General features: G+C 50.6%; 1 protein-coding gene across 4 annotated transcripts in view; it reads left to right on the forward strand.

Moving 5' to 3' along the window:
* The window catches only part of NR6A1 (nuclear receptor subfamily 6 group A member 1), a 75,528-nt gene extending 63,766 nt beyond the window's left edge, over positions 1-11,762 (forward strand). For 3 of the 4 annotated variants that reach the window (XM_068210899.1, XM_068210901.1, XM_068210902.1), the window contains 5 exons: positions 268-495; positions 839-1,093; positions 4,401-4,522; positions 5,936-6,088; positions 7,046-11,762. In XM_068210899.1, coding sequence (XP_068067000.1) covers positions 268-495; positions 839-1,093; positions 4,401-4,522; positions 5,936-6,088; positions 7,046-7,134 — 847 coding nt within the window. In that variant the 3' untranslated portion in view covers positions 7,135-11,762. The remainder of the gene's footprint in view (positions 1-267; positions 496-838; positions 1,094-4,400; positions 4,523-5,935; positions 6,089-7,045) is intronic. The other variant, XM_068210900.1, reaches the window with a different exon arrangement.
* The last annotated feature ends 3,495 nt before the right edge of the window (positions 11,763-15,257 follow it).

Below are 15,257 nucleotides of genomic sequence, written 5' to 3' on the forward strand. Positions count from 1 at the left end.
CATTGCTCATTCTGCATAAGCTCTTTCTCTGCACTGTGCTCAGATTCTGAAAATAAAACCATTTATGTTAGTAATTGGTGGTGTTATGGTAAAGTTGGCTGCTGTGAGTGCACACCCGGCTCTTTGCAGGGCAGGGCCTAAACACAAAGGCATTTCCATTCCGTTTGCTTTCCCTCTTTCTGTTAACGTTTCTGGTGGAGCTGGGCGCGACGTTGAAATGCATCAGGTGGAGTTTTGGGGTTTACTGAAGAGCTTTTCCTTTTCCAGTAGGTCCGTGGAGCTGAACGGGTTCGCTGCACTCAGGGATCAGTACCTGGGCACGCCGGTGTCCACGCACTACCAGTACCTGCCGCACCTTTTTAGCTACTCGGCGCACTCGGCGCTGGTGGCGCCGCAGCCGCGCAGCCTGGACCCGCAGTCGCACGGGCTCATCAGCCAGCTGGTGTGTGCCGAGGACCTGGAGCCGCTCGGCACGCCCATGCTCATCGAGGACGGGTGCGTGGGACGTGGGGACATCCTCGGGGCGAGGCGCAGCCGCAGGGCAAGCAGCAAACCAGCGCCCGTCCCACCAGGCTGGGGCTGGGGTGCGTGGGGCTGGCAGGGGGCTCCAGGCTGCATGGTGAGGCCAGGCTGGGTGCTGGGCAGGGGGGTGACCCCGGCGGCCACGAGGACTCCCCTCAGCCCCTGCCCGGGCAGGGTGGGTGCTGACCATCGTGGCTCCTGTCATGAGGTGACACCCAGTTCCTTTGGCATTTGCCTTGTTTCCAAGTTCCCCGTCAGATGATGTCATTCCACGTTTTTAATGTTCTTTCTGCCTTTGTACTAACTGTGCCTGCAGGTATAAAGTGACTCAGGCAGAGCTGTTTGCGTTGCTGTGTCGTCTGGCGGATGAATTGCTTTTCAGGCAGATTGCTTGGATCAAGAAGCTGCCGTTCTTCTGCGAACTCTCCATCAAGGACTATACCTGCCTGCTCAGCTCTACGTGGCAGGAGCTGATCCTGCTCTCCTCGCTGACTGTTTACAGCAAGCAGATCTTTGGTGACCTCGCCGATGTCACCTCCAAGTACTCGCCCTCTGACGACGAGCTGCACAGGTGAGATGGGCTGAGCTCAGGGCGAGGCAGCGAGATCTGGGGATGGGGAGCCATGGGAGCCCAACAGACAGGTGTCCTCTGACCGCCTCCTGGGACAGGTCACTTTACCCGTGGCTGTTTTCCTTTTCTATTTTTTAGGGAGCAGTTGTTCCAGGCTCAGAAAGCACACCATGGTTACTCAGTGCTGAATCACGGCTTCCTTCTGCAGGGAAGGGCACAGGGATATGTGGGGCTGTTTGAATTCCATGTAGCAATGCTGTTGTCCCCCAACAGAGCCCTACAAGCCACCCTTTTTATGAGGAGGGTAAAACTAACCAACACTTTGGGTAACCCTGACACACAGGAAAGAAAGTCTCATTTAAAAACCCTTTGGGCCAGTGGGAGGGTTGTTCGCGTAGCTGGTTGTCTGTATTATCAAAGTGTTGATTATTAATTGCTATTTCATTGTTTTGATTAGATAAATTTAAAGATGTTGCAACTTAGTTCTTGTTTTTTCCATGGTACAGACTATCTGATGCTCTGAGGAGCCTGTCTTTCATTTATCATGTTGGTCAGGATGTTGGTTTTTGGTTTGGATATTTTATTTTGTGGTCTTGGTGTCAGACAGATTTTTCTTTAGGTGGTAGAGTCCCAGTCTCACCATACTGTGGCAAAACAGGTAGGATTTAGAGAAACTGCTGCCCATCCTCCCTTTAAACACCTGTCCTTTGCTCTCTGCCCTTGCTGGGCTCACGATGCTGCTGGAGTCACCAGGGGATGGCTGATGAGCAGAGATTTAAAACATTGCTGTAGTCCTCGGCCACTGCAGTGCCTCATGGTTCTTGGGGGCTCCTTTGTGCATCTGCTGTGACAAGCAGAGGCACGGGCTGGCTGAGCCCCTGGCGGGGAGCGGGGAGCTGGCCCCAGGTGTCTCATTTCCTGGGACAGGTTGCTCTGTGGCGCTGCTCTGCACAGCCATTCATCGTGCATCTGGTGCAGCTCCTGCGAGGAGCACTGAGGGTCATAGAAAACCACAATGACACTTGTTCTTGCATTCAGCTGTCCTTTCGTTCCTGCTGTCCTGGTCAGAGCCTCACAAAAGAAGTGTTTGTTTCATTTTGAGTTTGTGATAAATACAAGCGAGAGGTAAGACAACGAGACAAAGGAGGAATCCTCGCCCTGCAGAAACCGGCAATTCAGAGCTGGTCGCCTTGAAGGTCCTTCAGAGAAGATCTGTGCACATGGATGAAAATGGGTGTTCTTGGGAGAGGAATGCTTCTGCAGTCTCCTCTTGTGATTTAGCTTTTCAAGTGTCATTAATTGTCATTAGTAACCTGGGAGAATGCACACCCAAAAAGCCATTTAGCGGGAAGCTGCACAGATGAGGGGTCTGGAGCTGCGTGGCTCCCTCCCACTGGTCCTTCAGCCATGGCTTGACTGTCTCCAGCAGCAGTGGGATAGCTCATGGGTATCAGTCTCCCTGTCCAAAGCACTCGTGGAATATCTGGTCACTTTGGATTTGAGAGGGGCCCTTTTGGAGAGGTGTCCCATTTGTGGGTGTTCTCAAAGTGCCCCCGGCTCCTCTGGCACTGATCAGGAATGACTGCAGAGGGAACTTCATTAGAGCTCACACCTGGTTGGAGAAATCTCACTGAGCAGGGATGGTCTGGCACTTCAGGGTTAATTTCTGCTCTTAACAAAATGACAAGAGCAGTGCTAAAGCATAGGTGACAAATAAAGGCATAGAATGAGCTCCCCAGCCCCTTTGTTTTAATTGCTTCTAACAACTGGCTAAATGTTCTGTTTGCTTGCTAGATCAAATGTTTTCTTTTATTGTGCTGTTTCTCTGAAGATGAATATGAAATGAATAGACTCCTGACCTCCCCCAGCACTCCTGATAGCGCTTCCCTTCCCCCTCCTCCCCAGCTGATGCCGACAACTCCCAGCCAGAAACTTGCCTGGTGTAAACTGTGAGGAAAAGTGTGTGGAGGAGTCAGTCCTCGAGAAGAAATAGGGCTGTGAAAAACAGAACAGCTTTGTTTGAAAGGGGGAGGAAAGTATGTGCAGAAAAGTAAGACAGTTCAACTGCAGGAATGAGAGAAGAGCTCTCCTGGATTTATGAAGTGATGAGTGGCTGGTAAAAATGTGCATGCTCTAAAAACAATTAAACCCCACAGATGACTGAGTGGTCTCTGTGCTCATTAACTTCTTGAGCTTTGCAATCTTGCACCTGCAAGATTTTTAATGTCAACTGGAGAGCAAGAAAACTTGTACAACTTTAGATTAGCCGACAAGGCTTTCATCACTTACAATATTACTTTCTTGAAGAACTGACCTGGAGTTCAGACAGCTTGTTTTCTCTTTGCAGAGGTCAAACCCCACCATGTATTTCACAAATAACTTTGAAGTAAACAAACACACATGCCAAAATAAGGTATTATTCAGTGAAAAAGGTTCTATTTCTGTTCTATTCAGAGATGGCTTGCTGGCTGTGCTCTTATTCTTTGTGCTGCACAATGCCAGAGCACGCTGAAGCTTCCCGAAACACTTCTGTCCCACTTCTGAGCGCTTCTGCAATATGTGCCTGCTTTGAAGCCAGGGCTGTTGCTGTGAGATGTGTTCCCAAGAGGCTGTTCTGGCCCTGGGCAGGCGTGGGATGGTCTGGAGATGCCTGCAGACACTCACAGCCCTCCACACCCTCCCACTCCGCTCCAGCCTGGTCCTTCCCCATGGCTTTTTCATGGTGCACACGTGGGGTATTTCTCCTGATGAAGTGTGGCACCCTCTTTAGCAGGAGGACCTCATTCTGCTCCCACAAAATCTCCATCAGGCAATTTTCCAGGAGGTTTTGGGGTGTTCTCTGTGCATTAGTATGCCCTGTGGTCCCCATCTCTGTCACTGGCTTCGCTGCAGATTCCTGGCTCTGTGAAACCTTCTCTGCTGTCAGAACAGGCTGGTGGTGAACTGAATCACCAAGAGAGGTTTTTCCCTGCAAATATCTGTAGATTGTGAACTCCCCATCCCTGGGGCAGGCAGGATGGGGCTCTGAGTAACATGGTCTAGTGGAAGGTGTCCCTGCCCTTGGCCGGGGAATGGGACTGGATGAGCTTTGAGGTAATTTCCACCCAAATCATTCCATGGTTCTATGATTCTGCATTTGTAACTGAGACATTTTCTTCCTTATTTTTGGTACCAGCAGACTTCAGGCAGTTTTGATGACTTTTTTTTTTAATTCTCTTGCAAGGTGTCTGAAGTTACTTTAATAAGCTTCATGCCTTCACTGTCCAGTCCGTGTGCTGTGTGTGCTGATGTGATCTCTGTCCTCCAGGTTCAGTGAAGAGGGGATGGAGGTGATGGAGCGCTTGATCTACCTCTTTCGCAAATTCAGCCAGCTGAAGGTCAGCAACGAGGAGTACGCCTGCATGAAAGCCATCAACTTCCTCAACCAAGGTGAGGCAAAGAGGAGCTACCAGCCCCACTTGTTCATTTTTATGCCTCAAGGGGTGAATTTGTAAGACTGGTTCTTCTCTTTTTAGAGTTTTTCAGACTCATTAAAATGTTTACCTTCAGGATGTATCCTTAGGTTTCTGAGCTGGGTTCCTGCTTTTTAGGTTCTATACCCAAATCTGACTCTTCACAGTGAAAGGTAATCACCAATGAAATATTTACATGCAGGCCATGAAGTCAGCCTAGGAAAGGGCTGTATCCTCCTGTTGATTAAGGAGCATATTAAAGCTGGCAGTCCAGGCTCCTTCAAGACCCTGGGCATTTCAAAATCCATGCAGAGACAAATGCTCAGTGAATAGTGTTCAGCTGTAATTTTGGAAATAAATGTCCCCAGAGTCTTTTGTACTGTGAAAGATAGTTGCAGTCTGTAGAAATGTGCTGCGGGCTCCCTCCTCCCCCGCTCATTTCCAGAGGGAGATAATGCTGACACTTCAATCTGTGCCGGGCTGAGGTTCCGGTTTGCTTCCCTGGGCAGTTTCCTGACACTGGATAATGCACTTCTCGAGCTGTCTCCATTGTTTTCCAAAATGTATTTTCATTAACTTCCTGTCTTCTTTTATTTTTAGTTGGAGTTTGCAATTTTTTATGTGAAATACCTGAGACTTATTTTTAAAAGTCAGCTTTTGGGCAGTAGATCAATGCCTCTTCCGTCAGATGGTCTCCCAGCACCGAGCCTGCCCCGCAGCTTCCTCGCTGCTGTGCTGGAGGACCCGCCAGTGCCGATGCCGCAGCTCACGCTGCCAGTGGGACTTCCTGCCTGTCCCTTTCTCCTTTGTGTGTGCTGCCTGACACTGGCAAAGCTAAATTTAAAAACAAGGACTTGACAAGTTTATAAAGCTCCCGTGACATGATTCATAAGCAGATGGGGAGAAATGTGATGATATCTTCAATTATAGAACTGAGCGCTGTCCTCAGCCAAGATGATAGAGCTAAAACCAGTGTGTTCCTGTCTGAGGAGGTGTTACCCTGATCTGCTGTGAGGACCAAACCCTGACACCTGGCTGTGTTGTGCCAGGCAGGGATTTCAGGTTGCTGGGGCTGTTCTCTCCAAGAGCATTTATGGAGCTGCAGGTGACCAGTGTAGGACATTAGCTGTTCTCTTCCCAGCCTTTTGTGAAGGGAAATCCTGGATCCAGACACACATATAAAGACGCATCCATGATGCAGGCACAGCAGGAGGGGAGATGGGAATTTTAGTGTTGGTCTAACTGGGTGCTGGAAGCTGGTCTCCAAAGCAGGGACCCAGATCAGAGTGACAGAAATCAGTCTGTCACGAAGAAGTGGCAGTAAGTGCAGGGCTGCTGCTCTTCTGAGATGTTTTTGTCATGTTTTCATTGCTCTTGTATTCTGTTCCAGATATCAGGGGTCTGACCAACGCCTCCCAGCTGGAGCAGCTGAACAAGCGGTACTGGTACGTGTGCCAGGACTTCACGGAGTACAAATACCCCCACCAGCCAAACCGCTTCCCGGATTTAATGATGTGTCTGCCAGAGATACGCTACATTGCAGGTAACTCCTGAGCTGAGCGCTCCTCCCGCTGGGAGCAAGTAGTGACATTTACTTCTGAAGGATAATTAACTTACTGCAGTGAAATTCTTGTGGACTTTGGTCGAGGATGTTTGTGTGGGACCATTTCCTATCAGGGCTTCTGCCCGTCTTTAAGCCCATCCCATTGCCCTGAGCTCATCCAGTCTGAGGGGCTCTTGGCAAGGTGTCCTGGAGATGCTGGTGGGCACAGGGTTAGTCCCTCGGGGAAGAGGTGCCTTGCTCCAACCTGACACCCTTTAAGTGCATTGTTCAGTCTCCCCTTATTCTTCTTTCACTCCCAGCTGGGGGGCATTTTGTCTCAAAAGAGTGTAATCCTGGTTTGAGTAATTATCTCATCAGAATTGGGGAGATCCCTGAACTGAGCAGAAAGTGATCAGCAGAGTTCAGCCAGATCAGTGTAACCCCCAGTTTTCCTCACCTGGACCTCGGAAATCCGCAGGTGAATTCTCAGCTGCGGTAGTGTTGCTACTTAGATCTCCAAGGCCTAGCATTACTAAAACTGTTCCTGAATGTTATGGCAAAGGGAGATGCTTCCCTCCCTGTGTCAAGGCTCTGTATGCTTCATCCTACTCCGTCATAATGAACTAGATAATAATCTCAGAGTAGCTCTTGTAATTTACTCACAGAGATCAACAAGGGGGTTTGAGGTGAGATGGGATTTAGCCTTTCGCACTTTCTATAAATACTTCTCCATTGTGGAGAAATCATTTTGATCTGACTTTGCCCATTTATTTTGCTTTCTATTCAGTAAACAAATCATATTGTGTCCAAATGTATATCAAATGTCTAATGTAGTTGTAGGATGATTAACTGTTTCTGTGAAAGGTTCAAGGTAAAACTGTCTCCAGTGCTGCTGGCTTAGGTGTCTCTGAAATCTGATTCAGTTGTGGCTGCTGATTCTGGTTTCTTTCTTACCAGGAAAAATGGTGAATGTCCCTCTGGAGCAGCTGCCTCTCCTTTTTAAGGCCGTTCTACATTCCTGCAAGACGAGTGTGAGCAAAGAGTGAGCGCAGCTGGCCCCGGCCGGCGCCTTACGCTGAGCCTGGGGCCGGCTCACCCCGGGAGAGGGGCAAACGCCATCCAGGCTGGAGACAGGGCAGTGGGCCTCCCTGCCCTTGTAGCAAGAATCTTTTTTGTTTGTTTTTGTTTTTTTACTCCTTTTCCTATATATTTATTTCACGACAGAGTTGAATGTATGATCTTCAACACGATGCACATGGTTCTGTAAGAATGCGGCAGATGCATTCTCCAGCAGTTTACAGAATGTGAAGATGTTTAATGTTACAGTGTTTGTTAGGGTTAGTTCTTTTGTATTTGGGGCTGGGGACCAAGATGACGAAGACTACCTCAAGGAGAAGATGCTGTTCACGCACTGCTCTTTCCATGATTTGCATCCAAAGCATTTGTTACAGAGAGCAGATGTTGACAGAGCTGTTAGTATCCCAAAGGGACGACTTTGGAGAAGTGGGTGCTAGAGAAGTGCCAAGCTTTTTCTTTAATTTTAAAAAGGCAGGAGTGGAGAAGGAGAAGTCTGTCGAGGCAGTTGGTTTCTTTTCCCCTGGCAGTTTCCAGATGCAGGTTTCCAGTGGGATGGCAGTGCTCTGAGGGACTCCCTGGCCCTGTCCTGTCTGGGGAGCTGCAGGTGGGGTCTTCCCCAGCCCCTCCTGGCCAGCTGCCCTCTTACTATTGCCACAACACCTGCCAATTCCTCTGAAATTGTGTTCCTGCAGTTCATAACAGGCTCCTGGCATTACACAAAGGTGCTCCTGTTGCTAGAGAATGGCAAGGACTTTATCATCACTTCCTTTAAATCCATTTTAGGTTTACAAAAGCAGGAAAAACCTACTTGTTGAAGAGGCAGGATTGCCCCTGTTAATGCCTCCCACATGGTACCTGACTCGTGAGACTTCTGCATTGCAGCAGTCCCCGTTTTGGGAGCAGTTAATGTATCCTGTGTTGGATGGGGCCTGTGTAGTGGGGTGAGCGTCCTCTGGCATGGCTTTCTCTGCTGGACTCAGGGAATGGGTGTTCCATAGTTAGATCCTGCCAGGACTGGCCTGTTCCTTGTGGAATCCCAGGAAAAACTACATTACTGCTGTACTTGGTTTCCTGTTGTGTTCTAGGTGTTGCAAGGCTTGGATTTCCATCTCACAGGCTCTCCACAACTCCAGAGGGAGAACTGGTTTAATGACAGCTGATTAACTGATTAAATGATTGCTAAGTGCTGATATTTAGCTAAACTTGGGCATTCTCATGAATGACCTCATGATTTCCTGCTCATGATGGGGAGGTTGGATGAGATGCTCTTGATCTCATCTCTTTCATTAGGAATTAATATCAAAGACTCTGTCACTCTCCTAAACAGCCTTGGCTGGATTTCCTTCCCTGCCTACTTAGATGTAGATCTGGCATTCACTTAAAAAGGTGGCTCCTCGATAAGCGTTTGAATGCTGGTTTAAAAATACTTGTGGAAACAACTTTTGTTCCTTCAGAGTAGGAGGGACGAGTCGCTACCTTCTTGTCTTTCCCTGGTGGCAGCTGCGTGGCACAGAGCAAGCACAGCTCAGCAGGCTGCAGCTGCTGTGCATGAATGTGATGGTGAGCAGGAGAAAAATCCCATTCACCAAAGTCGTCCTTCCCTCCCTCCCTGGCCCAGCGGGTGCTCCCTGGTCGCAGCCCCAGGGGGCTGTGCCCTGCTGGTTTGGCACGGCCCGGTCAGTGCCGGGGGCCGCGGTCACACCGCGCCAGGGCCCTGCTGCCGCCGCACCGCGGGCATCCCGCTTGGGCATCTCCCAGCTCAACGGTTTCCCTCTTCTAAAAGTCCGTAGCTGTTCACTTTTCATTATTTAAACAGGATGTTACGGGTAACAGCTGCTGGGCACAGCAGCGGCTCAGCTCGGTGGAGCTCCGCACCCAAAGGTGGTTCCATAAATCTCATTTACCTTCTGACAGTACAATGAGACACGTGTGTATTCTCAGGAAAGCCTTCTGCATACAGCCAATACCTCACGTGTTCAGGGGAAGATTTTAGTGTATCTGTTTGTAAGTTAGAATGTATTTCTCAGCTTTTGAGTTTAATTTCCAAATAGCTTGATATGATCTTTTTATTACGGGTTATTTCTGGCTTGCTGTTTTATACACTCAAGGAATTGTTAAAATTGCATAGGAGTGATTTTATTCTACAGTTACTGAATTATTATAATCTGTTGATGAATAAGTGTTCTAATTAGTGTACATAAAAGCAGTCATCTTGTTGCCAGCTACCCAACAAAAATAATCTATTGGGTACTCTGTGGTTTTCCAAAACAGCCTCCCAAAACTAATGCTGTACCAACAACAACCAAAAACCTAAACTCAGTTATGATGACAAACAGACATGAATGTTCCACTTTCTGTTGTAGAAAGCAAATTTTACGAAGGTTGATTGGCAGCAGTATCCGTTCCCAAATACACATTTGCCATAGGGAGTAGAAAATCCTTCCTGAACTGACAGGTGAGGAAGCAGCAAACAGACCAGATGGAATCACTGGACAGTCATTCCTGATATCTTCTGCACCAAGTCCTCTAATGACTTGTATTTTTTAAACAGGGTAATGTGAATGTGTTGCATTGCAAACTCAGGTATTATGAGAAGGTAGGAATGTAGCTAGAGATGTAGAGACGTTAGGTAGATGTATTTGTGAATTTGGTTTGAAGGACACCCTGGAAAGGTTGGAATTTTCGTTCCATTCTTCATGTAACATTCCGTTTACAGGGACACATATTTTATTTGTGCTTAATGCTACTAGGGGGAAGTTCATTATCTTTGGTATCTATCTGCTCTTGCTTATCTGACCTTCTGTCACAGAGAAATCTATCAACAATAATAGTCTTTGGTAGAATTTTCTGCCATGACAAGTCAATTTTTATCCCCGATTTGAAAGACAGATTGGCTGGCTGACCCCCTCTTCTCCTTCAAAGCGTCTGTGCAGATAGAAAGCTGAAGAGTTACTTTCAATCCGAGCAGAGGTTTGGGACATACGTTTGAAGTGCTCGGGGGAGGCTGCCGAGGAGCAGCTGGAAGGGTCCCGCTCGCGGGGCTCCGTCCCAGGTGAATGCCAGAGCCCAGGGCCTCGACAAAACCTTCTGGAAAGTGAGTGAGTTTTCTTCCCCTTCAGCTCAGGCTCCTGCCAGGTGGGCTGAGCCTTGACCCCTCCGTCTGGCTGCTCTCACTTGCTGCAGGGTGCCTTGGTGGCCTCGTCCCCAGCCATGCAAAGGCTCAAGTGCCTCTGCTGCTGTCCCTCCCCTGTGCCAGCAGGATCTGCCCTTGCTCCTCAGCCTTCTGCACAGACCCACTTCAGGTAAAGGAGTTTAAGTCTTGTCCTTCAAACCAACTTTAAAAAAAAAATAAACCACTTGAATTTCTTTTATCTTTACTACATTTTTAAAAGGAAAAAAAAAAGAAAAAAAAAAGATTCTCCTGTGAATGTGCTATTTCCCATTCATTCTTTCTTCCTTCTTGGTTTTGATTTGAAGCTATGAAGCTCAGTGTCTGTGAAAATGTTGTTATTTCTCAGGATAATAAGCGGCAATCATCCCTGCCACATGAAAGGCAGGAGAAAGGGGGAAACTTGGGGAACTAGTTAAAGTATGAAACTAATTTTTAAGTTGTAGATGATGTGTAAATGGAGGGAGTGCATAGCTATCAGTATCAAGCTGTGGTGTTTCTCTGGGTACATGGTGTGTTGTTTCAATGCACAGAAGCTCAGGGATAAGTATTTAAAATGTGACCCAGAGAAACCCTAGTTTTGATGTTGCAACAGTTGCTTCTTTCCCAGCTTGTCTGGAGGACCCGCTGAGAGCTGACCAAAGCCCCAGATGGGGATTTTGGGGGAAAAGCTTTGGGTTTGGCTGTGGGAAGTTTGCCTGCTGAAGGCCCAGATGTGGTGCTGTGGGCAGAGCATCCCAAAGGTGCACGGGGCTGTACGAGGCTGTGCCCTTGTGCCACCCAGCAGCTGGGGACAGCTCTGTCTGTGGGGCTCTATTTCTGCATTCCCTCATCCCTCTGCCTTTGCTGTTAAATATTTGCCTGTTCATGGAAAAGGGGAAACAGAAATTTCTCATTGTGTCCCTGGCAGCCAGTTGCAGGGCTCTGTACTCTGTTTGTTAGTCATGAATTCTTAATTTTCATCAGTACAACTTTGTCACTATGGTTGTAGGAACAGTCAGACAGTTTGAGAAGGGCACTGGTGTGTGACTCTGGTTGGGGTACAGCTGCTATGAGTGTCCAAACAGTCCCATCCAGCCATAGACGGGGCCAGCACTGAGAGTCAGCAAAAGTTTTAAGGGTTGAAACTCCCTCCCAGCACCCTCAGCCAGAGTCTGTAAATCTGAGTCTAAACCAGCCTCGCAAAAAGCTGGGGAGGCCAATCCAGGCAGTGTCTTTCCCTTGGAAAAAAAAAAAAAATTAAAAATAGCTCCTGTGAGCTGCCCTCTGACAATTCTGTGAAAGAAGCAACATGGTTCAGTGGAAGAAATGCCCCCAAGGGCAAAAAGAAACAGAAATTGAGACCAGATGACGATCAACCTTAACAAAGCCTTTTGTGATTCATTGTTTTCTTTCAATTTATAAAATGTCTTGTAATAGTTGATAACATTATTGACTCAATTTCCATAACTAAACTACCTCGTGTGACATCCTGTTTATCATCTCAAAGGGATTGTGTGAAAAACTAAACTCTGCCAGTGTCTGTTGCCAGCGAGGAACCGGGGCTGTGGGCTGTGATTGCTGGAGTTGTGTTTCCCTTCGTGGGCTGGGGTTGGCTCCTGTCACTGCTGTGTGTCCCGTGCTCCGGTGTCCCTCCCTGGGGACGATGTGGCTCGTGGCAGTTTGGGTTTTGTCGGTGCCAGCCCCAGGCTTGGTTCCAGCTCCGTCCTGGTGCAGAGGCTGCCTCTGTAAGCTGGGACCTCGCAGCTCCTCGTGTGTCCGTCCTGGGCAGCCCGGGGAGGCAGCGGGTCAGGTTTGCTGCTTGTGTCGGCCCCTTGCCGGTGTGAGGGATGTTTCCAAGAGGGTCAGTCCCAGCTCTTGGCTCCTTCTTGGGGACGTTCCCAGTGATGGTTTCTCCCGCTCATTTTTCCCACAATCCCTTGTGTAAATCAGGGGAGCAGGATGTTGCTTCAGCATGACACACGGTGAGCATTGGCACACTCGGAGCCGGGGCTGGGGCAGGACGGTGTGCCCGGCCCATGTCACCCGCGGGGGAGCGGGCACCGGGAGCTGCCCCTCACCGCGCTACGACCAAATGAATGTTCCTGCCGGCGGGTCCGTGTCAGCCCGGCCTGGCCCCGCTCCGCTGCTCTGCTCTGGGACTTGACTACCTGTGGAAATGTGACCAATAAGTGTTGAATGCATGTTTAGTGAGTGTTTAGCTGTATGAACTAATAAATGTGAAATGTTCTGCACCCCTGGTGTCTCCAGGCTGTTTGTGCCTTCCCCTCGTGGCGGTGGCTCTGTCTCAGGGTGGGGGAGCCCAGCACTGCCCTGGGTGGTGGCTGTGGCCCTGCCCTGCCTGCTGCTGTGCTTCTGGAATGGGTGTGGGGAAGGCCTTGGGGCTGCTGCTGTGGCTGGGAACTGGGATAAGGGCATTGTGCCGCACGGGATTTATTCCCGGTGAGGGGGCCCTGAACACCAGCAGTGGTGGGGCTCCCTGGAGGTGGCAGAGGATGCTCTGTGCACGTGGGGTGACGGGTTTGTCCTCACCTTCAAACGAAGCTGGAGCCGCGCAGAGGTGACGAGGCAGCCTCTCCCCTCACCCTGCGCTGGCACGAGGCGCTGCCTGGGAAGGCAGGCTGGAGTGGGAAAAGTACCAGCACCTTTTAATTTTCAGCTCAACCCCTACTGACCACTGTATTTTGATTAGAGCTCTGCTTCCTTTTCATCTCGGTGCTCCGGCGGGTGACAACTGCCACAGCCCCGTGTGCGCGGCGCAATAGTTTATCACCGAAGGCCGGCGGCTCTATGAATTCAGAGCCAGCGCAGAACAAATCACGCTGTCACTAACGTCAAACTTGTTAACCTGATCTTTGGTGGATCACTAGTGTCAACATTGCATGGGACATACATTATCGGGCCCAAGGACTTAGGGAGATGTGTTTGTCAGGCTGCTCTGTCACAGTCCCACTCTTGACCTTCGCAAAGTAACTTTCAAGGGTAAGCTGCTTTCCTCCTGACAGGAGTGGCTGTTCCCAGGAGCGTGTCACCCCGTGGGCACTGGCTGGGACAGGGCTGTGGGGCCGGCTGGGTCGCCTCCCTGCAGTGGCACGGGCGGTCCAGCAGTGGGTGACAGATCTGCTGGGATGGTCCTGTGGGGCCTCTCCCAGAGTTGGGGAAGGTTCTTCATTGATGTCCACCCTGCCCATGTCTATTCCATGAGCTCTCCCCATCTTGTCACCAACTGCTCCCACATCTCTCCTTATCCCTTCCCCAGTCACTGTCCATTTGCAGTTCACACCTGAAAACCAGAGTTCTGAGTGCAGCAGACCGGTGGGTCTCCATTGTCTGGTCCACCATGAGTCTCTCACATCTCAGTTTGCCAAGTGTGGACACTACCGATGGGGTTGGTCACCGCTGCAGAGGTCAGATGAAGGATAGGTCACCATGGGTGGCCTGGTAAGACCACGGAGGGGAGGTGTGTGCTCCAGGTAAGCTCCTGTCCAAGCTTCTAGGGTCAATTGGGATTTTCAGTACCTTTATTGGGGTGGTGGATCCCCTCCCTGCAGGCTTCCATGAGTAGGAGGGAAGCAGTGCCACGGGCTGGGTGCTGGGGGGCCAGCAGGTTGGGGCTGTGCTGGAGAAGATGCCTCATGGCTGGGGGGACCCTGAGGCAAATGCTGGGTCTGTGCTCCACATCACTGTCCTCATGGGCTGACCCTGCTAATCAGCTGTGAAAGAGAGAGAGAAAGCTGGAGAGAAATCCTTCTCTCTGCTAACCTCATCACAATAAAGATTCCTATAAAGAGCTCTTATCCTTGAAGAAAATGAGGCACATAAGCAGGAATAGTAAACAAAAGGCTGTCATTTTGACCCAGGAGTGCTTCATGTTGTTGGCAACTTCCAAGAGGAAACATAAAGAGAGGCTGCATCCAAGTCCCAATTATGCAGAACTATGTGACTGATATGTCAATGAGTCCCCCCGGGAGGAGACCACCAGCACTTCCCAGTGCTGCCTGCACAGCATCTGCACCCACCACCATGGCCGGGCCGCCCGCGCCCCGAGCGAAGGCGTGTGTGGCATCGGAAGAATGCGGGGGACAAGGTAATGTCATGGGGAACGCTATCGCCAGAGTCCTCGCCGCACGCGCATTATCAGCGCGGGCCCTGGAGTCAGGGACTGCGGGCGGGCAGTGGCGTTTGGCAAACAGTAGCGCTGGCCACACCTGCTGCAGGCACGCTCCGGGAACGTGGCGCAGGCAGGAGGGCTGCCCCGCGCCGATAAGCTGAGTGGATGGAGATAAAATCCGAGCAGGAGATATGCTTTGCTGAGCATCAAGGCTAAGCACCAGCAAGGAGCCAAAGCACGCTGCGGCCCACCGCGGGTGGTGTGGATCCGCAGGCTCCGGCTGCGCCGTGGCCGTGAGGGAAGGAGATGGGACCGGGCAGACTCCAAACCAGCAGCGGGAGCTTTGGTGACATGTGCCAGTGCTTGGGCCCATCGAGGGCACAGCGCTGTGCTGCTCCCATGGCCAGGACAGCACTGCTCAGGGCAGCAGCTCTGGGGCCTAGCTGCAGCCCTGAGCATCCCCTCCCCAGCACGTGCCGTGCTGCTGGAAGCCAGACCCGCCTCATCCTTCCCTCCTAGGTGCTGCGGCTTCCAAAATGTCACCTGTCTCTACGTCCTCGCTGTCCCCAGGAACCCCTAAAGCTGCTAGGAGCTGGCTCTACCTGGTGGCCACTCCAGCGTGGCCTTCCCAAATCCAGCCTCAGAAGTCCACCCTCACGCCACCGGCCCGGCCCCGCAGGACTGCACCGCGGCCCATGCGCCGGCCCTGACGGCGGCCGCGCGCCCGCTGCAGGAGCCAGGCCACAGCCTTGGCCAGGCCCCGCGCAGAGGAAAGTGCCCAAGGCCGGCAGGGACGTATTTACCCCCAAAAG

Source organism: Anomalospiza imberbis, chromosome 21 (genome assembly GCF_031753505.1).
Source record: "Anomalospiza imberbis isolate Cuckoo-Finch-1a 21T00152 chromosome 21, ASM3175350v1, whole genome shotgun sequence".
Lineage (NCBI taxonomy): Eukaryota > Metazoa > Chordata > Aves > Passeriformes > Viduidae > Anomalospiza > Anomalospiza imberbis.